General features: G+C 36.6%; 1 protein-coding gene across 1 annotated transcript in view; it reads right to left on the reverse strand.

Moving 5' to 3' along the window:
- PTPRK (protein tyrosine phosphatase receptor type K) overlaps positions 1-24,595 on the reverse strand; it is a 625,738-nt gene that overhangs the window by 392,978 nt on the left and 208,165 nt on the right. The window contains exon 3 of the mRNA XM_052645975.1: positions 1,499-1,770. Within this exon, the coding sequence (XP_052501935.1) occupies positions 1,499-1,770 (272 nt within the window). The remainder of the gene's footprint in view (positions 1-1,498; positions 1,771-24,595) is intronic.

Here is a 24,595-nt window from a genome sequence, read left to right on the forward strand (position 1 = left end):
GACCCAGCAATGACAGCCATCAGCCCACTGTTGTCAGAGATGAGCCCATTAATCTTGCTTCAGTGCTTTTAGCATTGGTTTTACACAGCTCCATCCACTCACCCACCACATAAGCAGCCCTCCCAGACCTGTGCACCCTGAAGAAGCAGATGGCTCTCCAGGATTGCTGAGAAACAGCCTTCTGCTCAGGAATAATGGAATCAACTAGCACCTAATAAGAATCCACTGAAATCTTCATAGACCCATAACCCTAAATGGAGAACCTTACCTTTAGAACTATAATTATGAAGTAAGAGACTTCTAATAAAACAAACAAACAAAAAATCAATTCAAAAACAAAGCAATTAAAACAATGGATTGATTCCCTCATCCCTCTTCCCAGGAATAAAGATAAGCTTAACATGCTTTTTTTAAAAGCAGAAATAAAACTGTTATTACCTTATAAATTATTCACCAATGATAATAAAAATAGACTTTTACATAACCCATCTCTGTTAAGCTTTATAATAAGCTACAAATAGGCAAATCTTTTAAAAGTTTAAATTCCAAGATTTAGCACAGAAGTGAATTTTCAGGAGAGGTAACTTTCTGTTACCAGGTACTGAACCTCACATGAAGATTACTTAACAACTTTCCAAACTGGTAAATGGTCTTTTATAGTTAAACCATATAAACTCAGTCACACAACTCACAATGTAGGTACTGACACTATTAATTGTCCAGTTTACTCATAATTAAATCAAGCATTTGTGGGGAGTGGAATCCAAAGACCACATCTGGTTGGTCCAACATATGGACCACATTTTTTGTTGGTTTTGTTTTGTTTTGTTTTGTTTTGTAATGGTTGGGCTGGAAAAGCTCTACTAGGTCATGTACCTATCAGGTACAGAGTCTAATTACTCTGTAATTAGACAGTCAAGTGGCAATGGGATAGAATGAAGCAGTCACTTAGTCACTAGAATGAAGACTCTAAACTCTTACTAAAATCCTTTAGTTTTATGTTGAAGCCAGAACTCAAATTCTTGGTGAGGTTTTGTTTGCTTTTTTTTTTAACTTTATATAACTGACAAAATATTTTAAAATTATTGAAGATGCCTCTCCTTAGATAACATATTTCATGAAGCCCTATTTCATGTTTATTTTTTGAATATTATTTTCAGGAAGTTATTGAACCAATCTGGTCTGAATATTATGCTCAACTCAATAAGACTATTTCTTCCAGAACACAGATACAGAAATATGTCTGTCAGTAAGCAGCTCTTTGCCAAACAACCAACAAATTTTGTACCTAAACTACCTTTTCCCATATGTTGAAATATCTTCTGTACTTTGAAGATTTTGTGCCAATGCATTTAAACATTTTCTCAAGAACAGTGGTGGAGGAGGACTAAAGAAATCATCTCTTATCCCTACGGGGCCAGTATTTACCTCTAAGTATTATATACACAGTGAGATCCAAGGACATCAAATCATGAAATAGAAAAGAACAGATGATTACCTGATATTCATTGGGCCAAAAGGTGCTCACTGCTAGCTCAGCCCGAAGCCAGTCTCTACCCGTGAATCCAGTCACATTCCAAATTGGATTGGCAAGAGGTCCTTTATTCACCCTAACCAATATGTTCAAAGTACCAGGATTCAGCCCTTTCTGGCTGTATAACAGGTAACTGAAGTCAATACAATGAGTGTCGTTCTCCTTCATTGTAGGCAGCTGAAGTCTGGCTTTTTCTCCAGGGTCATGATCTGAAGAGTCCACTATCATATAGGAACCTGAAATGATATCACATAAAATACGACCAAATAAATACATAAGCAAAAGGGAAAACATAATAACAGAAATAAAGCTAAAAATGATACCAATCTATTCTGAGTATTAAATTTAATTTTAAAAGACTATGTCTTCCAGAACAGAGATATAGAAAGATATCAAACAAGTGAATAGATGAATTGAATTCATAGGGGGTAACAGACGTTGTTGAATGTACATAATATGTACAAATTAGTTTACTCTCCACAACAATCTGTTATTATTCTTATTTTACAGATTAGGAAACTGAGGCACAATTAGTAACTTAAAGTCAAACAGATCATGCAGAGCCAGGTTCAATCCAGATTCCCACCCTAAATTATCTCTACTCTTGCTAAACAAAGGTCTTCCAGCAAACAACCAAAGAAATGTATTATTGGCCTGATTTACAGAGGGAGTGTATTATTCTTTCCCCATCCATAATTTTAACACAGAGAGGGGCTATGAGTATAGGCACTGGAATCAATTTCTGATCTCAGATTCCAAGATCATCATGTAAGCAAGCTGTGTGACCTTTTGCAATGTACTAAGAATTCTGGACTTGCTCAAGGAATAAGGATACTTTGCAGGGTAACTGTGAGGACTGAAGTGTAAAATGCCAAAATTTATAGAACTGAGAATCTGACACAAAGCAGATTCACCAACTTGGAGCCTCTTCCGCTAAGCTGACAGCTAATCACCACTCCTATTGTCCTTGAATCTGCAATAGTCTCTACAGTCTTATAGGGCTGCCAGATACCTGGTTTGAAATCACTAATCTACTCCACTACCTTTGGTTTAATAAATATTCATTTGAAAATCTAACAGGAGGAGGAAAAGAATATAAAGAATCTCAACCTCCCAGTTCCTCATACTCCCACCCTCAAACACACTCTTTGTGTGGCAAGCAAAGTCATACAGAGCTAAGTGTAAAAATGGGATTTGAACATTAACTGCTGATATCAGTCCAAGGAGCTTTAAAAAAAAACTCTAGTTTTTCTCATGTCCCTGTGGATGTTAACAAAGACATATATTACAAAAATGTAAATATTTACATTTCAAGTAATGATACCCATTTATCACACTTAAGGTAGAACACAAATTTTATTGTAAAATATTTTTCCCTAGGGTGTAATTTTAACACTCCCCCCAAATGTATTATATGTAGTGTTACAGAACCCAGTGTTAAAAGGGTCACACTTTGACCTCTCTTCTTGACAAACCTGAAGAATTAATCAACCCTCTGTGTCTCCTCCTTTAAACATAGTAACAGTTTCCATGGCACACTAACCACTCATTGACTACCCGTCAACCCAGCTCAATTAACCCTCAATTTACAAGTTCAAATCATAGCACATAGGAGGGCTTCAACTATTTAAGAAATAAAAATTTCAAGATTTCAAGTCTGACCAATTCCTGGTCAATGGGTATTATACACTTTTGTGAAGATTTCAAGTGAAAATACTGTTAGTTATTTAAGCCAAGGACAGAATAAGTTTACTATAGTGATCATCACTGACATTACTTTCTCTTGATTTTTCTTAGTTCTCCTCTTCTCTTGTAACCTGAAATTCTTTTCTTTTCTCTTCTTCCCCTGCTCCTGATTTTCACAGACTGCACATTGATAGAATAAACTATCCTTGTATGTTTTGAAGAAATTAAGTCCTTTTCTTTCAAATAAGATATTCTGGATCACAGACCAATTTATAGAAGCAGAATGCTTCTGTTCTTGGTTATACTCACATTCTACAGTCCATGGCTGAACTACAAAGATGTCTTTCAGATTCACTACAGCAGAACAGATCAATTATGGCTTTTAAGGACCAGATCTGAGATCTTAGATAAGTGACTTAGTGTTATTGGGCCTCAGCTTCTTCACAAACATAGTGACTTATTTCTCCACGGCTATCACTGTTTTTTCAGTGACACATTATGGCATTAGTGGATTTAAATTATTTTTACAAGTCTGCATCAATTATGACTTCTGTCAATTTTCAAATAGTGCTCTCTAAATGACTTATAGGCTTTCAAATAATTATTTCTTCCATTATGAAATAAACTTTGAAATAAAATGTTTTGTCTTCCATTTTATTTATACAGTATGATATTTATCATTAGGACCATTTAGCCATTTACAGCCAGTTGCACTTTTAAGCTACAATAATTTTCTTATTAAGAAAATGGGATAACCAAAGTATATTAATTTGTAGGAATTCCAATTTGATCATTAGAAGTCACAAAATAAAACCTTGCCAAATTGTTTCAGCATTTCAAGGATATTCAATGCAAGCTAAATAAAGTTTTAGAAGTGTTGATATTTCATTTTTATAAAATGTTTCTGCTAAATGAACTTCTGTCAATGTAGCCAGACTATTGCTACATTTTCGGAGTACTATGGAATACCAGACCACCTGGCCTGCATCTTGAGACATCTGTATGCAGGCCAGGAAGCAGCAGTTAGAACTGGACATGGAACAACAGACTGGTTCCAAATAGGAAAAGGAGTACGTCAAGGCTGTATATTGTCACCCTGCTTATTTAACTTCTATGAAGAGTACATTATGAGAAATGCTGGACTGAAAGAAACACAAGCTGGAATCAAGATTGCCGGGAGAAATATCAATAACCTCAGATATGCAGATGACACCACCCTTATGGCAGAAAGTGAAGAGGAACTAAAAAGCCTCTTGATGAAAGTGAAAGAGGAGAGTGAAAAAGTTGGCTTAAAGCTCAACATTCAGAAAACTAAGATCATGGCATCTGGTCCCGTCACTTCATGGGAAATAGATGGGGAAACAGTGGAAACAGTGTCAGACTTTATTTTTGGGGGCTCCAAAATCACTGCAGATGGTGACTGCAGCCATGAAATTAAAAGACGCTTACTCCTTGTAAGGAAATTTATGAAGAACCTAGATAGCATATTCAAAAGCAGAGACATTACTTTGTCAACTAATGTCCATCTAGTCAAGGCTATGGTTTTTCCAGTAGTCATGCATGGATGTGAGAGCTGGACTGTGAAGAAGGCTGAGCGCCAAAGAATTGATGCTTTTAAACTGTGGTGTTGGAGAAGACTCTTGAGAGTCCCTTGAACTGCAAGGAGATCCAACCAGTCCATTCTGAAGGAGATCAACCCTGGGATTTCTTTGGAAGGGATAATGCTAAAGCTGAAGCTCCAGTACTTTGGCCACCTCATGCGAAGAGTTGACTCATTGGAAAAGACCCTGATGTTGGGAGGGATTGGGGGCAGGAGGAGAAGGGGACGACAGAGGATGAGATGGCTGGATGGCATCACTGACTCAATGGACGTGAATCTGAGTGAACTCCGGGAGCTGGTGATGGACAGGGAGGCCTGGTGTGCTGCAGTTCATGGGTCGCAAAGAGTCGGACACGACTGAGCGACCGAACTGAACTGAACTGATGGAATATCATGCATTTATTTCACAGTTCCCAAAAGGAGGAAACAAGCAGTAGCATCAAAAAGCCATCTAAATCCTTCTGCCATCTGACTTCATATAGTGGCAATTCACCCTGTAGGCACCATAGAGGTAGCTGCCTGTTTGACACAAGATTCCCTTCCATCATCCCAAACACAGAGAACACTACGCTATTCTTACCAACTTCTAAAACTTACTTCCACAGTCTCCCAGAATAACTGGCTACCAAGACATAGAATCAACAAAGTCTGTAATATGCACTTCCTCATTCTTCACGTTATAATTTAAGCATATTTACTATTGTTTAGTTATCAGCTAACTAATCCCTCAGACTTCCAATGAGTTTAGTTCTATTCAGCTGTAATTTAGCTATCTCAAGGCTTAATAATGAAACATCTGTGTGCACATATATATAATGTACTAATTTCTAATAAACGTGACTTCTTTAGTGTGGCCTTACAAATATTCCTTACAGTCTTTGAGCAACAGAGTTCTCAAATATATCATTTAAGACAGAGAAAGAAAACATAAATCCTTATAATTCAAACTTTTAAAAAGTATAGCCTTTCTGGAAAGCAATTTGCCAATGAGAATCAAAAATCTTTCAAAAGTTATATGCCTTCTGCTCTGGCAGTTTCAAATCTAGGAAGGTACACTACATAATCACGTGTATGTACAAAGATAAAGGCTTAAAAAAAATTCTCATTTTCCTCATTAAAATAAGGAAAAGAAAAAGTATTTAAAATTCTAATAATAGGGAATTTGTAAAATTATGACAAAAGTTTGATGAATGCAGTCATTAAAAATGATATTATTAAAAACATTTAATGGAAAATAGAATATGCTAGGTAAAATACACAGGTTATAAAATATTATACTCACTTATGAAAATATATATTTATATTAAATAAAAGCATTGGTATAGTGAGTGGGTGTATCCATATATGAACACATAAACATGTAGATACAATTGAAAGAAAACAAAAATGCATAGAAAATGTCAACTGTACTATCGGGGCAGGGGGGTGCTGTACTTTGTCTTCTGCTTTATTTTCATTCACACCTATTCACTGAATGTTCTGCAGTAGGCATGCAATAGATTTGTACTTTAAAGAAAGAAAGACTACATGAATGCCATCTTACATGAGGACCATCAAATGGATAATGATAAATACTTAGGAAATAAACACGGCATTTGTTTTGTTTTGTTTTGTTTTTTTGCCCTTTAAAAATTAATCCTATTTTTATCCCACAGATTAACAGCTTCTTGGCTTTCAAAAAAAAAAAAACAATACAAAAACTAGGACCTTCTTATCTACTTCAATTCATTAAAAAACAGGCTGCAAGTACTTAGCAGCTTTTACTTAGAAAGCCAAAGAAAACAAATTCCATATTCATAAACACCACAGTCCAAAATCTAGATATACAATGTCCTATGAATTTACTGTATTAATGAAAATTTTATCTTTATGCTATACTTCTAGGAAAAAACATAGTAACAGAGAAAATAGGATTAACTGCTAAGAAAATAATGAATGATAAATAGGTTTCTACACTTCATCCTAAACTTCCTTCATTATATATATATATATATATATATATATATATATATATATATATATCTTTCTTTCTGAACACTAACAATATTTTCATTAAGTCAGCTCTTATTCAAAATCCATTGTATTTTCCTGGAAGTAAGCAAAGAGAAATTTCCACTTCTCTGCTTAGTACTAACCACGTTCCATGATCTTGCCCAAAGTACTACATCTACATTACCTTTCACTACTTCTCTTCACAAACCAGCTTCACCAACCTGACAGAGCACTCACTGTTCTCCCCACATATCACGCCAGTTTCCTCCTCCAGAACGGGTTCAATCTCTTTTAAGAAAGCCTCCCCTCATCTTAGCCCCTAGTCAATCATTACACTATTCTTCTTCAGCCGCAGCCCGCCCTGACCTTTCCCTGCCTTTGATATACAGTATCAGCCTTTCTTGTTCTATCCCTTAATTATACACTGCCTTTACACAAATCTTAAATAATTTACATAGGAACATTGATATCCTGCAAAAGAGTAATAATATTCTCTTAGAAAGTACATGATCCATTCAAGGGTCCAATCAAAAGAGAAAATCCACACAAAAAAACATAACAGCAAAAATATAATATAAAGAATTATTAACTATAAGAGGGTAATGTTGTTGATCAGTTGCTCAGTCATATCCGACTCTTTGCGACCCCATGAATTGCAGTATACCAGGTTTCCTTGTCCTTTACTATCTTCTGGAGTTTGCTCAAACTCATGTTCATTGAGTCGATGATGCCATCCAATCATTTCATCCAAGAGTATAGAGATTTTAAAGGTATAAAGAGAACTCTAAAGGATAACCACAATACCCAAGGAACAAAAAATGTGGAACAGGAAGAGAGACTGCTGAAAATCAGACTCGCTTAGAAGATGTGGTTGCAGCCCACTGGGTGGTGAAGACTTGGCTGAGTCGCTCAGGCTAGAGCTGTTCCACAACTGCTGGCAAGCAGGAAATACTTGCACACAGCAGGTTTGGGGTGAGCTCTGTGAATGCTGGGGAGAGCCACAGAAAGGCAGTCACCAGCCAGCACTGGGGCTGCAAGCTCTCTGAGACACTGCAAGCACTGGGAAACTTTTAGCCCTGTGGGACCAGCAAGAAGAAACAAAAATAGAAACACAGCTCCATCAAGAGTTAAAAGCTCCTTTCCACTAAAATGCCCCCTCGGGGCGCTCTACTGACAAAGCTAACACTGTGCTAGTTTCAAAGGAGAAATGCTTCGAGTCAGGCTACACTCTTACAGAGCAGATAATAAAGGATAGTTTAGCACTGCTCAGCAATGAACTGATACAACATCTAACAAGGACCTAGCATATAGAAATTCAATGAATACTAGTTAGTTGGTTAGTTGAAAGACTGAATGAATGAGGAGATAAGAGACTAGCTCTTAAAATATAACTGTTGAGAGTGTACCAACTCTACTTATATGTGAGATAAATTATCAGAAAACCTCAGAACAACAAAAATAAAGCAAACAGTTGGAACTGATTTATATTGCTTCCAAACAGAATCATTTGATGAAAAGAGTATAATGTTTGGAAGTACACACTTAACATTTTGATCAGAGTCACTCTTGACTATATATATAAAACCTTCTATTAGAGCAATGGTTCTTAAACATGTTAGTCTTAGGATCCCTTTTCCAATCTTAAAAATATTGAGAATATCAAAGAGCCTTTGTTCCTGTGAGTTCTAGCAATACTGACCATACTAGAAATTCAAACTAAGAAATTTCAAAAAAATTGTTAATTCAGTTAATATTAACAATAATAAATCCATTATATATTAACCCAAATAAAATATTTTTATGAAAAATTACATTTTGCCAAAAAAATGGTATAAAAGGAGGCACATTTTTGCAAATCTCTTTAATGTATGACTTAACAGAAGATATCTTCTTCATTCAATCTGTTGTAATATCAAATATCATGTAGCCTCTGAGAAATTATACCATACACTCATGAGAAAATGAGAAGAAAAACAGTGTCATTATGACAGGAGTTTTGACCTTACAGATGCTCTGACATGGTCTTGGGAACCCACAGCACTCCCTGGAGTACATGTGAAGAATCATTATATTTTAACATGCATAATTCCTTTCAACTCCATGCTATAATGAGAACCTTATCAGTGTACATATTTATACTGAATCTACTCATTCAGTTGCTGCATGGTATATAGACATTCTCTACGAAATAAAAGTCTTTACTGAGATGTTGGATGTCTGGAGAATAAAAATTGAAAAAGCTGAATATTTTTACACCAGTATAAATATAAAGGGTATATTAATCAAGGTTCATGAGAGAAACAAATAGATACACACACACACTCACACACACACAAAAAGGTTTATTGGAAAGAACTGGCTCATGTGATTACAGAGGCTGAGAAGAACAGACCCAGGAAGAGCCAACTGTATAGTTCTAGTCCAAGTCCAAAGTCTAAGTAATGTTCTATCTTAACAAGAAAAGCATTTTTGTGTGTTCTGAAGACCATTTTGAATAGTTATCAAAAGCTACCAAAGCACCAACACACTGTGCAAAACAGTTAGTTCTTGGCATTGAGTGAGGTTTTCCCAGTAGAAACAAAAAACATGCCAGAAACTGTTGATGTGAAAAAACTAAAAACGCTGAACACTAATACAGTTTCCTGCCCAGCCAGCTTCAGAAGCCATAATCAGGACCACAAGAAAGGGAACAGTGACAACTGAAATCACAATTTGGGTCCCAATCCATCTGGAATGATTTTTTTTTTCTGTGTTGTTTAAGATTAATATCCCTAAGCATTTATGTTGCCATTACTAAACTGAAGGCAATGTCTTGCTTTTCACAATATTTTTCAGCTTCTCATTTCCTTTAATCAAGCTTCTTCTCCTCATCCCATTTTGCTTCATCTGATTAGGCGGCAACATAACACAGCAAGTTCCTAAAACTAAGAACCTAGAAAGCAGGCTGATCTTTCCCTCACTTTCCTCTTGTACTAACAATCTGTATTGCCTCCAAACTGTTTCCTCAATCCATCCAACATTTCTTCATCTTAGCTGGTTCATCCAGCTCCTATCATTTCTCAGGAGCACAACTAGAATAGATTCCTAACGGGTTTCATGAATTCCACATTAGCAGTTCTACAACAGTTTTCTACAGGCAGCCAGATTCTCCCAAAACAATTCATCTTTTCTCACCTCCACACTGTAGTGAGAATTAAACCCAAACACTTCACTCGAACCCACCAGCTTCAATACAACCTGGCCCCTGCCTTCCTCTCTCACATTATCTCCTACCTTCTCATCCTCAGCAAGCTCCAGCTACAGTGGACTTCTGCCTTTTAAACATCCAAGTTTATGTCTGTTATCAGTGTTTTTACACCGGGTTTTCCTCTGCCCGGAATACTCTCTCCTCAGCTGGCTTATTTTTATCGTTCAGGTCTCAGCTCAAATATCACCTATCAGTGAAGCATTCCCTGGTCTGTTAATAAAGTAGTTCCTTCCAAGATTCCTTCTAACATGCCATTCTTTTGCCTTCATAGCCCTTGCCATTTACCGAATCCACTTTGTTTGTCTGATTGAAAAACTCCACACACACAGAAAAATCATACTTTATCTTGTTCATTCAAAACTCTAGAACAATGTCAGGAGCCTTCAGCACGGAGTGGAAAGTTTTTATGACACCTGGAAACCGCCTATTTGTGCTTTCTGCTCACATGTCCGCAGCACTTCCATAATGCTCTCTTACGTACCAAATGTACCATATCGATCAGAGCACCTCCCCAGCTCTCATGCAGTCTTTTCAAGATCAGAAACCTCTTTTTCCTCCTAGCACTTAACAGATGAATTCTGCACAGGTAAAGTCTTAGTGAACTCAACTAAAGAAAAAAAAGAAGAAGAAGGAAAAAAAAGCAAGCAAAAAAATGAAGAATTTCAAAAGTTATAGCAGTACTGTTTTCCCAGAGACAACAAGAAGGGAGAAAAACAGTAAATCTGAAATAACTTTAAACAATGTTCTTAAAAACAAAACAATGTTTTCAATACTGACATTTCCCTCCAGAGATCCCATGATTTTGGTAAGGCTGACAGATGTGCCCTCACTTTTGTTGCAGTCTGTTATTATTTTCTTCAAACATCTATCTAACTTCTATTATTTCTTTTTTTAAAACTTTTATTTTGTATTGATACATAGTCGATTAACAATGTTGTGATAGTTTCAGGTGAACAGTGAAGGGACTCAGCCATACATATACATGTATCCATTCTCCCGGAAATCCCCTTCCTTTCATGGTGCCATATAACATTGAGCAGAGTTCCATGAGCTATACTGTAGAACCTTGCTGGCTATCCATTTTAAATACAGTAGAGTGTACATGTCGATCCCCAAATCCCTAACTATTCCTTCCCCCCATTCTATTACTTAAGATAATGCCTTCCACTAAGTTTGTTTCTAAAAGACAGAATGAGGCACACATTTTTAAAAATTACATTTGTCCCCCAAGCTCCAACACAAAAGAACTGAACGTGCAACTTCACAGGATTCTAGTCCAACAACTTTGTGTGTGTGTCTGTGCTTAGTCACTCTGTCATGTCCAACTCTTTGCGAACCCAGAGATTGTGCCCATCAGGCTCCTCTGTCCATGGGGATTCTCCAGGCAAGAATACTGGAGTGGGTTGTCATGCCCTCCTCAAGGGGATCTTCCCAACCCAGTGATCAAACCCAGGTCTCCCATATTGCAGGTGGATTCTTTACCGTCTAAACCACCAGGGAAGCTCTGTCTGTTTCATTGTCTGAACTTTTTTATCCACATTCTGCAGGAATAAAATTTCTCTTAATTCCTGAGTAAGGGCTTTGTATTTGTTCTAGGTAGCCATCTTACATTTGAAAATAAAATGTATTTTATCTTCAAGAACATGTTCATAAAACACAGAACTGTACGAAGATTTCAGATGAAATGAGCACAACATTTTTCCTTCTTGGGAGACTAGTCACCTCAGGAAGTTTACCTGCTACACATTAAGATCTAGAAACTGGGCCAAAGACTGTACTACAGTTTAATCTCCTTCCCCTACAACATCTTGGAAAGCAAAAGCATGAACCCAACTGGCCCTTACTTTGACCACCTGAATTTTTATTTTCATCTCTATTATACAGAAAATCTGTGCAACCTACTATTAAAAGTGTGAATTAATTATCACCTACCCCCCTCTCAAAGGCAGGCAAATTTTACAACCTGCTGCACTTTTCTCATCAGGATTTTTTAGGATGCCAGTTTCCCCTACCCACTATCTAGCTTGGGCAAATAATTAAACCTTTCTCTGTCTTGGTTTCTTCATCTTGAAATGCCTAAAGCCCTTAGGGTATGCTGTCAGGACCAAATGAGACTGTGTCTATGATGTACTAAACCACACTGATTAGGCAGATCCTTCAGTCATACTCATTCCTTTCTCTGTTAAATAGTTCAGAGAATCATACTGGAAAATGTATGAAAGAACATTTTCAAAGGTTAAAAATGAGATAATGTTAATGAGTAGTAAACCTAAAAACTTCCAATACAGAGACAGCCAAACCTTTCTCAGCCCTTCCCTTCACAACTCTACCTAACCCTTTTTATCCCCTGTGAATCAGTTCTCCTTCCGAGCTCTCACCTTCCTATTTCTTTCTAATCTTCCCCTTTCACTCTTATTATCTTTAAAATCTGGTAAATACACACTGGAAACACATATACACACCTAACCTTAGCAACAGTTATAAAAGGATAAATAAGTTTAAGATTTCTTGTACTAAGACTGGGCTTCCCAGGTAGCACAATGGTAGAGAATCTGCCCACCAATGCAGGAGACTCGGGAGACAGGTTCAAATCCTAGGTCAGGAAGATTCCCCTGGAAAAGGGAATGGCAACCCACTCCGATATTCTTGCCTGGAGAATTCCAAGGACAGAGGAGCCTGGCAGGCTGCAGTTCCTGGGGTCGCAAACGGTAGAACACGACTGAGCGCGCACACACACATGCTGGAAGATTTCTCCAGTTTCTGAAATTCTGGCACTCCCGCCACGGCTCTCCAAGCTGTGGAGCTTCTGTATTATGTGGTACTGACATGTTTTGAGAAGCAGCTGCTAAAATGAAAAGCAACTTCAGAGAGAATAATCAGGGCTGCATTTACCCCAAAAGGCAAAAGAGTCTTCATTCTAGACCCAATTTTGTCATCATCACTTTCCTTCTCAAAGGAACTGAGACTAGAAAGAACACTGAAAGATATGAGAAGGTATAAGTCTCTGGAAACTGCCTAAATATCATGTTAGCAATTTCAGCCTGTTGTCTGGATATACCTTAATTCTGTTAATAATGAAAGACCAGAACTTAAGATCAGTCCAGAATGAGTGTGCAGTGTTTATTTATTTCCATATTAATGGATATTCCCAAAGACAAAGTACTCTACTCAGTAGTCACTATGTGCCTAAGGGTACCAAAAATTTATTTAAAATGTTTAATATGCCATATATCAGAAGAATAAGGCTTTACTGTGACTCAAAATTAGTAACAAGAGTCAGCAACTACTCCTGAATAAGCAAATGGCAAGAGATGATCAATTAGAGAAGAACTCAGGTTGAATGAGATTTCTCAGCTGAGTTCTCAGGTTCAAGGATAATCAGCCTACAAGAGTTCCAAGTTGCTTCCTTTATTAAATTCTAAAGTTCTAAATTTCCCTGGTAGCTGAGTTGGTAAAGAATCTGCCTGCCATGCAGGATTCCGAGTTCGATTCTGCGTTAGGAAGATCCGCTGGAGAAGGGATAGGCTACCCACTCCAGTGTTCTTGGGCTTCCATGGTGGCTCGGGTGGTAAAGAATCTGCCTGCAATGTGGGAGACCTGGGTTCAATCCCTGGCCTGGGAAGATCCCCTGGCGAAGGGACTAGCTACCCACTCCAGTATTCTGGCCTGGAGAATTCCATGGCCTGCATAGTCCATAGGGTGACAAAGAGTTGAACACGACTGAGCAATGTTCACTTTCAAAGTTCTAAATCACAACAGGAGACACTTTATAAAAGATTTGAAAAAAAGGAATAAGATTTATTCCACTCTTATCCCAAGGAAATCATGTTCCTATCTATGAAATGGCAAAAAAAAAAAAAAAAAAAAAGTCATGCTCTGAAGTCAAAGACCTGATTCTGCAGCCTGGTGCTGTTACCACCCACCTCAAACCATCCACCTCTCCTCTACCACTTAACTGATGAAAATCAGTCCCAGAAAAATAAATGTCATAGGTATAATAAATTACTATTTGAGAGGACTGTTATAGGGATTACAGAAAATGGGAATTATCAAAGTAAAAATGTATTTTAACTTTTTTACTTACAAAATATTATTTAAATCAAAAATCTATCAGCTTGTTTCTGAAAACAGTGCCTGCCTTAGAATAAAAACAAAGTGATGAGGGGAGAGGGTGGGGCAAAAGAGAATGAGAACACAAACCATGAGAGAAAAATGAGAAATTGAGTATGGAGAAATAGAGGGTCCAAGCAAGATGAAAAAAAGAGAAGAAACAAGTGCCTCCACTTTAAATGCAAAATTTGGGAAGACAAAAGAAAAGAGGGAAACACACGTGGAAAATAAAATGGGGTTATGTTTATTTTCTGTGTCCCCAGGTATCTTCATAAACCATCTAAATATGACAAAAGAAACTAAAGCCCTAGTAAACATAAAAGCAAAAGAGAATGATATCATCACTTCAAATGTTAAGACTGTTGTTTAAAGGACATGCTATAATTTTTTTTAAAATCCAAGCCCCCTTGAAGTCTTCTGAGCCTACATTAATTTTGATAGCTCTAGTGGAATCAGTGGTTCCCAATACTAGAATAAAGCATAATAATGTTTTCTAAGATAAACTAATCCATCTCTCCAATGCTGCCAATCCAGCTGATATTTAAAAACAATCAAACAAAAAAACAGTAAATAAAAAAAAAAAAAGAAGAAAGAAAAGAAACCACCAAAACATAAACCTGGTCAATTGTGAACTACCGTATCAACCACTGGTGAGGAAAGGAAGAATGTGCAAATACTCCTCTGACTGTGGACAATTTATTCAACTTCCTCTTAGCAAATACAATCACCCAAGGATATTCCTCCAAGAAAACATTTCTTTTAAATATATCCAGAAAAACTGGATGATACAAGTGTGCAAATGGCCTCCATTCCAACAGGGCTCTTGCTGTCCAGAGAGCAACTAAGGATTGAACTTTGTTTTCATAAATGCTAACTTAAGGCTCAATGAGTGAACACAAACATTGAGAAACTGTTGCATTTCTGTTCCCACACTAACTTTTTAAAGCTTCCCTCTGGGATGTACTGTAGAAGCTAAAATAGAAAATAGTTTCAGCCAAAAAACAAGCAGCAGTGGGAACTCTGACCGACAATCAAGCACAGGTGTTTCCCAACCCACACCCTCCTCCCCACAAAAGGGAGAATATGGAGAAGTGAAGAGGGAACTTTGAGTAGCTTCAAATTTTTGACTCCATCTACTATTGAGATGTACTTTAGGATTTCAGTAACATTCGTAAACTAAGTGTAAACACCTTAAGCACACATTATAGGATCAAGGTTTTCTCCCTTGGGAATAACCAGAAGCAGGGTTATGTCTCCAACATTTCTTTTTTCCTTCTAACTATAATATTATCAAATATTTCCCTAAGAACTGTTTACCTAACTTTTTTAAAAAAGGAATTGCTTTTTAAATAGTCCTACAAGTAGTGACAAAACTCTACAAGTACCATGAACTGGAAGTGACCACTCTAATCATGGTGATACACATCCACTAAATACAACCAAGTGTATGCACAGACACAGATAATACCATCCATTTTATCTGGTACCCAGAATCCTCACGAGTATAGTTCATATAAACACTGCAATGTGTTATTCGCAGGGAATCATCAGCATGAACTCATAGTTCACAATTCATAATGATAGATAATGTATTTTTTGTCTTGTTTTACCCCTCCTTTTTGCTTGAAAGACTTGTGGTCTCCTTTTCTCCCCTGAAAGCCTAATTTCTACCTTCTCTAGGAATTCCTATGATTGATCATATACCTTTTTAGGTGAGTTACAAATTTTACTTTTCCTACCTTCGGGTTTGTAAGGCATAGAATCCTCCAAGCTCAAAAAAGTAAACGTCTTAGGGGCTACTGCTATGATTAGGCATAGTGATCTACACAGAGCAGATAGAATATTTAACGGAATTGATGGTGAAGGCTAAGTGGAAAGTTACTAATGGAAAACAGTAAAAAACAGTAAAACAGTAAAAAAAAAAAAATCTTATTTAATTCATCCAACATTCTAGTGAGAAAGATATCAAATGTGTAAGTGCTTAATATGATACAGAAGAATGTGGGGTTTAAAAAAGTAGCTTGCTCAGAAATCAACCCAAATCTAATACTAAACTAATCTAAACCATCTTCTTTAGTCTATATATTATACTGTCATCAAAGTGGATAAGAAATTCAGTTTACAAAGGTAACACATAACTTAAATTATTTAAATTGCTTGGAGAAAATGGGGGAGATGAAGCAGAGATAAAGGACGTGAACAGACCAAGATGGTCTTGTAACAAAATAAGGACCTTTGTCTTTATCTTCATGGTTTATAGAAACACAGAAAAGCATTAAGCTGGGGAAAGCAGAAACTGCTATCTTAAATCAGATTTAAATTTTGGAAACTCACTTTGGCTACCACGTGTAGACCAGTTAGGAAATAGTAACAGCATTCTCATAGAGAATTCTATATTTAATTATGATAGCAGATGACAAAGATAATATGAAGCAATCATCTAAAACCTACACGAGGTAAAAAATCAACAAGAACTGATGTGAATGAGAAACAGAAGTGAATAATAGACAAGGGTCCAGAATAAACCACTATGTTTCTTGCTCATATACCCAAATAGACAGTGGTACAATTTCCTGAGTCTTGGCACACTGGACAGAGATCAATTTGGGAGGAAAGTTCAGTTCAAGTTTTTTATTGTAAACAACAGAAGCTACTACATCATTTTCAACAAAAAAGAAACTTTTTTTTTTAAGTAAATTGTGAAGAAATTGTTTATTTTTAAAATTTTTATTGGAGTACAGTTGATCTACAATGTTGTGTTAGTTTCAGGCGTACAGCAAGGTTAGTCAGTTACACATACACATATATTCACTCTTTTAGATTCTTTTCCCATATAAGTCATTATTGAGTATATTATTGGAATAGAATTTCCTGGGTTGTACAGTAGGTTCTTATTAGTTATCTATAATATATATAGCAGTGTGCATATGTCTATCCCAATCTCCCAATTAAACCTCCTCCCCCAAAAAATTTTAAATAATAATACCAGTGGCTGGTCAGATTTGGAAAACTAATACTTCCTATGTCACTGTAATTATAAACTGGCACAAGCCTTTCAGAAAGCAGTATGGCAATCTTCTTACAATTAGTCCTAAAGAAATCATCTAAAACCTGTAAGGAAAAACAGCTACACGCACAACAATGTTCATCATAACATTTAAAAAGCTGAAAATAAACAGCCAACGGTAGGTGATGGAGTCGTCAGTGCTGTCCCCACTAGTAATCAGTACCTTGAAAGTAGGATGTCTTGTTCAGGATGAGTTCCAGGAGCAAATTCATATAGTACAAGCATTCAATAAATACGGGTGAATACTGAAGGAAAGATATACAGCCACTTAAAATGATTAAAGACTAGGGACTTGGTGGCACAATTTTAAGTAGGGGACAAGAACAGAAAAGTGTACGATTACAGTCCTATTTTTGAAAGTTACATTAGGAAAACTGCTAGAGGGAAATACATACAACACAGTCTGTGCTGAGAGATATATGAGCGATTATTCTTTATTATGGTTATATTATCTTTACTTAAAATATAAACACCCTTCAGAGGGATTATTATTATAATTACTTAAAATATAAGCTAATCCTTAGAAACTGAGGAAAAGATTAAAGATTTAATAATAGTAGAAAACACATAAGATCCCCCAATAGCTCCATATTACAGGGATATCCACCCAGCTAAAAAGAAAAGTACAGTCAGTCATATAAAGAGGCTACTAACTGACTTTCATAACTTGGATGCGATGTATCATTTCTAAGTCCTAACTCAGTAATAAATGAACACATCACAGGAAACCAAAACACAACTACTTCAATAGCTGTTCAATCTGCTGCACTCCTGGTTTCTTCTGAACTCTCTTTGGCTCTCAGCTGAAAGGGCTTAGTTAGTTATCTCTTGACGCGGAGGCTTCCAATGAGACAAGGTCAATTCTCTAATCTGTCCTCCGAGACACTGATGACACCCTCCTCCTTGGGCACGATCACGGCCATGTTCACCACGTCCTGAGAGCCCTCGACCCGCTGCAGCAGGATCGGCTTGCGGGTCAGCGGCTTGGGCTGGATCTCTGCCGCCATCGGAGGAGGGGGCGCGCCGGGGGCGCCGCCGCCAACTGCGCCGAGGGATTGGGCTGAGACGACCGCTCGAGCGCGGGCACCAGCTGAGACAGAGACTCTGTTTGGCCGGAGCGGGCCGCCGGGGACCCGCGATCATAGCCTGGCCGCCTCCCCCGGGGACGACTCCGCGCTCCCGGCTTCGGGCAACGAAACCGCCACGACCGGCGCTGCAACCCGGCGCCACCACCGGAGGGACGGGGCCAAAAAAGAAACATATTTAAAAAGAAAACTAGAAAGCCCAAACAATAACCAAAATATTAGTAGAGACCCATCACTGAGTACAAACACTCCTCCCAGAACCCAGGCTGAGTCCTATATTTTGCTGACCATGGATGTCTATGCTTCAACTCTTTGCAGAAGGAAATCCTCATGATGTCTTCTTTCTGCACCCAATGGCTTCCTAATCAAACTTCGTTTAGGTGGTCTGAGGTGGAGATTTGGTCACCTATCAATATCCTGGCTACAAGGATGGGTTAAAGGTGTTGGACTTCTTTCTGAAGTCATGAGAACTTGTAAGGTAAGAAATTCACCAAATATAGGAAAGACTGCCAAAAAGAATAATAAATATCACCTAAGGAAGAAGGGGCATTAATTTTATTGAAACATACCAGAGAGGACGTCAAGTAGGCTATTGGATATATGATTCTGTATCTTAGAGAAAAGAGCTTACCTTATTATAAACACCTTTGTGAATCATCTCCACATATATTTTACAGATGGTGACTGCAGCCATGAAATTAAAGATACTTACTCCTGGGAAAGAAAGTTTTCACTAACCTAGACAGCGTATTAAAAAGCAGAGACATTACTTTGTCAACAAAAGTCCATCTAAGTCAAGGCTATGGTTTTTCCAGTGGTCATGTATGGATGTGAGAGTTGGACTGTGAAGAAAGCTGAGCACTGAAGAATTGATGCTTTTGAACTGTGGTGTTGGAGAAGACTCTTGAGAGTCCCTTGGACTGCAAGAAGATCCAACCAGTCCATCCTAAAGGAGATCAGTCCTGAGTGTTCATTGGAAGGACTGATGCTAAAGCTGAAACTCCAATACTTTAGCCACCTCATGTAAAGAGCTGACTCATTAGAAAAGACTCTGATGCTGGGAGGGATTGAGGGCAGGAGGAGAAGGGGATGACAGAGGATAAGATGGCTGGATGGCATTACCAACTCAATGGACATGAGTTTGAGTGAACTCCGGGAGTTGGCGATGGACAGGGAGGCCTGGCATGCTGTAATTCATGGGGTCGCAAAGAGTCAGACACAACTGAGCGACTGAACTGAACTGAACTGAACTGAAGCAAATTCTATTACCTTACTGTGTTTTTTGCTTTTCATAAACTTTTCAACAAAATCTAAAATAGTTTATAAACATGGTACTACAGATTAAATTTAATCAAGTTAATGTCACACCATATATTATTATGGACATGGCACATAACAATCTGACTGCACACCATTCTATCCCTAATACTGACAGAAATACTTCCAAAGAAATTCACTCTAAACTTTTAACTTACATGGCTATCTCTGATAACTCCAAATGTTTTTACTATCTTTTATTGAAGTATTATTTCAATAGCAATTAATAATTTGGGTGATTTCCAAGATCTCACAAAAGACTCTGTCTACAGCTGGATGAAAGCTACTTAATCTTGCACTCACAAGCACACATGACTAGTTTGGGTATCTCGAGTATATTCACCTCTTGACCTTCACTAAGCATATCTCCGAATCTGAACAGTTGTCTCCTGATTTATTTTTTTCAAATACAAAACCAAAATTCCCAGTTGAGTGTGCTATATATTTATCCTGAGAAGCATTCAATTTAAAAGACAATGTGTTCTGGGGAAGAAAAAATTGACAAGATACTGAAAACAGACAGATGTATCAGAGAGGAAAAATTGCAACTAATGCTGATTGAAAGACTACTGTGACTATCTTCTCCACAGTAGTTTTGGCCTAAAATTGCTTCCTGGAACACAGAAAAGCACGTAAATGTCCTTCTATACCTGAAAACATTAAAAAAAATTAATAAATGAAACTCAAACAACTTCATGGACAAACTAGCTGCAGTGACATTTGCTGAATGAAGAAATTCACTCTGACATCAATCTTGGCATTGGGTTGGGGTAGGGGGGAGTTTCAGGACTTCCCTCTATAGGGGGCATGAAGTCCAACCACAGGGTCTCTGATTCTCCTTTTACAGATAGAAATTGACTTCATGATCAAGTTCTTTAAGGTAGTAATGGAAAGAGTGGTTCCACCCACCTTTTCACTTCCCCAGCATCATATGTAGGAAGAAATCCAAAAATCAAAATTACTACCCCAACAATACGAAATCCAAAATTTTGCCATCCAATACAAAACGAGATAGAAAGGGTGATGGTGAGAGATGTTGACTGTTAAGGAGGTGAGCAAAGGAGAGATGCAGATGCCTGAGGAATCTAATTCTCAGACCAACTAAACAGATTTGTTTGGATGACCTACAAGAAGGGTAAAAAGTCTCCAGTGGCTAGAATTTCCTCCTAAAATAAGTCATTCCAACTAAACATAAACTATTTCTTGGTTCTCTATCAAACCAGTAAAAATAGCTAAGAGTTCATTGGTCTGAACTGTCAGAGTAAACCCATATGGCTCATAACGTAAACATGGCAACCAGATAGGGTTTCAAGACTTTCTCTGTTGATAAACATTTATTTCAAGCACCAGTTTCAGTATGTCAGTCACATAAGGAATCCCCTCATTCTAGCAGACCCAGCAACTGAGTAAGCATTATGACTTTTACTTTAACCAATTTAAATATGCAAGAAAGCATGATTTGTTAAGCCCCTATGGGCAGGAAACAGTTTAGAAATAACCTGATTCAGTGTTTCTCAAACTCAAGAAAATACAAATCTTTAAAAAGGAAAACTTTCTCATGGACCTCGGTGTTAATTTACATTATGCACAGATAATCTCTGAGTATTAACTTATTATAACAAGAGTTTATCATACTCTTATCTACACGAACAAATGTAAAAATCAATAAAATTTAAATTAATACTAATTTAATGTCATAAATTATGTTTTTCAGAATCAATACTGCAAATATTATATAGTGAACACTATGTGAAAACATATATACTGTATTGTATAATTATATTTCACTTTGGATTTGATTCTTCTTTTGATTTTGATCAAAATGAAACATCATTTGAGTCAGTATTAATACATCATTGTTATTTTTCTTTGATAGTGATTTTCAGCCACTGATTCATGCTTTTGTTGGGCCAATAATTTAATGGTGTGTCCCAAAATACAATAATAGGAAAAACTTAAAGTTGTTTATAAACATTTCTTTTCTGATAATTTACTATATTTACTGTTAATGAACTTTTTTCAAGCTAATAGAAAGTCCAGTTTACTATAATTTCTCAATCTTATACATTTATTTTCTGCCACACAGTAGCTAAAGGTTTCCATGTGAACTTTTCCCTATGTGAACTGCTGTTAAAACCTTCATTTGTGCCCTAAACCAAGGTGCAATTTGTACTTTCCTTTAACAAAGCTACAACATGAACACAAATGCAAATAATGCCTTTGAATTATTTCTTAATTACCCACTTTATCTTAAATGTGTAGAGTATTAATTTTAGACTCAAAAAACATAGAAATTTTTAAACTTTCATAGGACTCAGAGAAAGTACCTATAGACTGTCGGTTGAGACGCAATGCCTAGCTCATTTAATAATACTCATCCTCAAAAAAGACTTATCATTTACAATACAGACAAATGCACAGTGAGAAAACAAGTAAAAGAAGCACACTGGACTAAAGCTGTGTACAAAGCTGAATTCATTTTCTTGGAGGAAAATACATACTTTCTTTTTCCAAAGAAAAACATTTTTTAAAAGGTACTCAGAGTCATGTCCATAAAATGAGAACCATCACTTTATGGTATATGGCTTCCTCTTTGCCTTCAGCTTTAGAATCTAATACTAGGGAAGGCTTTGCTTTCTCTGAAAGTAGTTAAAACTAAACAACTAATTATGTATTTCCTTTTCAAGTTGGTGCCAGGAAGCTTGCATATAATTTGAAGTTCAACTAGAATGGTAATATAGGCCTCAGTGGCTAGGAAATCTAGGTTTATTGGCTGTGAACTTGATTTTATAATCATATTCGCATTCCTAGGTAGCAGGATTCTTTTCTCCTTAGTTATCTTCACAAATTGAGTATCTTAGAGGTGAAAAAGGTAAAAGTGTTAGTTTCTCAGTCCTGTTCAACTCTTTGTGACCTCCTAGATTGTAACTCACCAGGCCCCTCTGTCCATGGAATTCTCCAGACAAGAATACTAGAGTGGGTAACCATTTTCATCTCCAGGGGATCTTCCCAAGCCAGGGATCTTAGAGGTAAGTCTAATTATCTACGTAACAGTGAAAGTTAAATGAAAGTATAAATTAAATAATGAATGATTAGTAAATGAAGATAGTTCTGACTTGTTACTAAGGTAAAGTTTTCCATTCATGCCTATACCACTTTGCCAGAAGCTCCAAAACCAAATCTATATAAAACTGTGAATGGAGAAGATAGTCAATTCTGATTTGCCTACAAAACTAATCTAAGAAGTATAACTACTGACGGGCTACTTATCTCAATATTAAAACTTAATGCAGTTACATCAAGAAAAAAAAGGCCATCATGTAGTTATATTCTCTTTCCCAACATCACCTCTTCACCCTTGAGTAGCAACGTGCTGACTGTAGAACAGGGTATTATAAATTGTATTAAAATGTATTATAAATTATAAATGTATTCCCACTTAATGCAGAAAATTCAAATTGAGAACAAAATTTAAATGGTAAAATCACAGGAAAAAGTTGTTATAATTTCAAAGAAAACTTTAAAAAGATCATCTTTTTAACAAGTTCATTCTAGCAAATTTTCAAACAAGAAATCTCTTAATTAGAAGAAATCTTTCCTATCTTCAAAAGAACAGCTAACAAAACATACATCAATCATCATTTTTTGATTGGTAAAAATTCACGAATACTCCTTTTAAACTCAGAAATGCAGGAAAATGTCCCCTATCTTTCTAAGGAACATTGTTTTGGATATCTGAACAATACAGTAAGACAGATGACATATGTCTAGATAAAACATTTTTTAAAATCAATAGATATTATCAGTAATGAAAGGAATACAAGGTTTTCTAACATTTAAATAATACAATACAATAAAGAAATAGAAGACCTAATTTACACAAAAAGGTATTTCATATAGGCTACTTCTATAGTATGATAAAACTTCTATTAACAAATCCTTTGAAATAAAAATTTTAAATAGAAATTCAACTATTCCATGCTTTATCCAAAAACATTTCATAAATTATGTGAAAGAGTTGTTTGCATTTGTAGCTGCTTAACAAAATACGTAAGGACAAAGTTATTATTACTCCCAAGTTTAGTTGAAATAGACAGGATGGATTAAGCAACATCTCCAATGTTGTCTATATTTTTAAGCATACAGTTAAAAGAATGAACTCTGAAGCGAGATCAAACTTGGTTCAAATCCTGGCTCTATGGCTTGAAAGTTAAGTGATTTTCACAACTTGCTTCCCCTTATAAAGAATTGGGCTTATTATCTGCAAAACAGAGATAACACCACCTGAATTATAGCAATTTGGGGACTTATACATGGAACTGATTTATCCCTTTTAATGTTTCAGATATTGCATAGAAATATCTGAAAAAACAACAAATTTCTATGTTTTGGCTTCTTATATCAAAAATACTTCATCACTCTTCTCACCATTCCTCCCCAAAAGCTCAAGTCCTTCACACTGATTCTTTGTTGTAAACAAGTCAACAATTATATTCTGATCAGCAGCAGTACCAGGGGGATTATTTCTCTTATGTCATCACCCTCTTTGCATCCACTGATGTTTCTCAGAAACCCTCACATCACCACTCAGCCAAAGAAATCACACACATCTCTCAAAATTAAACTCAACCTACATCAGGTTCCTTATCCTGAATTTTCTACCAACGGGAGATTTGTGTTTACCAACATATTGTAAGACACGAGTTGATACACCGCAGTGTAGAAGAAATGCAGTCAGCCTCAGCAAAATAAAACTATTATTGTCAGTCTTTCTTCCACTCTCTTCAACCATCCCTCATTTCTAAGGAGGACTTCTGTTTATATTCCTCAGTTTTTATCATACCCCTGTGGACAAGGACAATAGAGGGGAAATTTTTTTATATTAATCTAGAGAAACTATATTTTTTATCTAATAAAGGACAGAAAGTTATCTGGGGAACAGAAAACAATGACCCTG

Source organism: Budorcas taxicolor, chromosome 9 (assembly GCF_023091745.1).
Source record: "Budorcas taxicolor isolate Tak-1 chromosome 9, Takin1.1, whole genome shotgun sequence".
Taxonomy (NCBI): Eukaryota; Metazoa; Chordata; class Mammalia; order Artiodactyla; family Bovidae; genus Budorcas; species Budorcas taxicolor.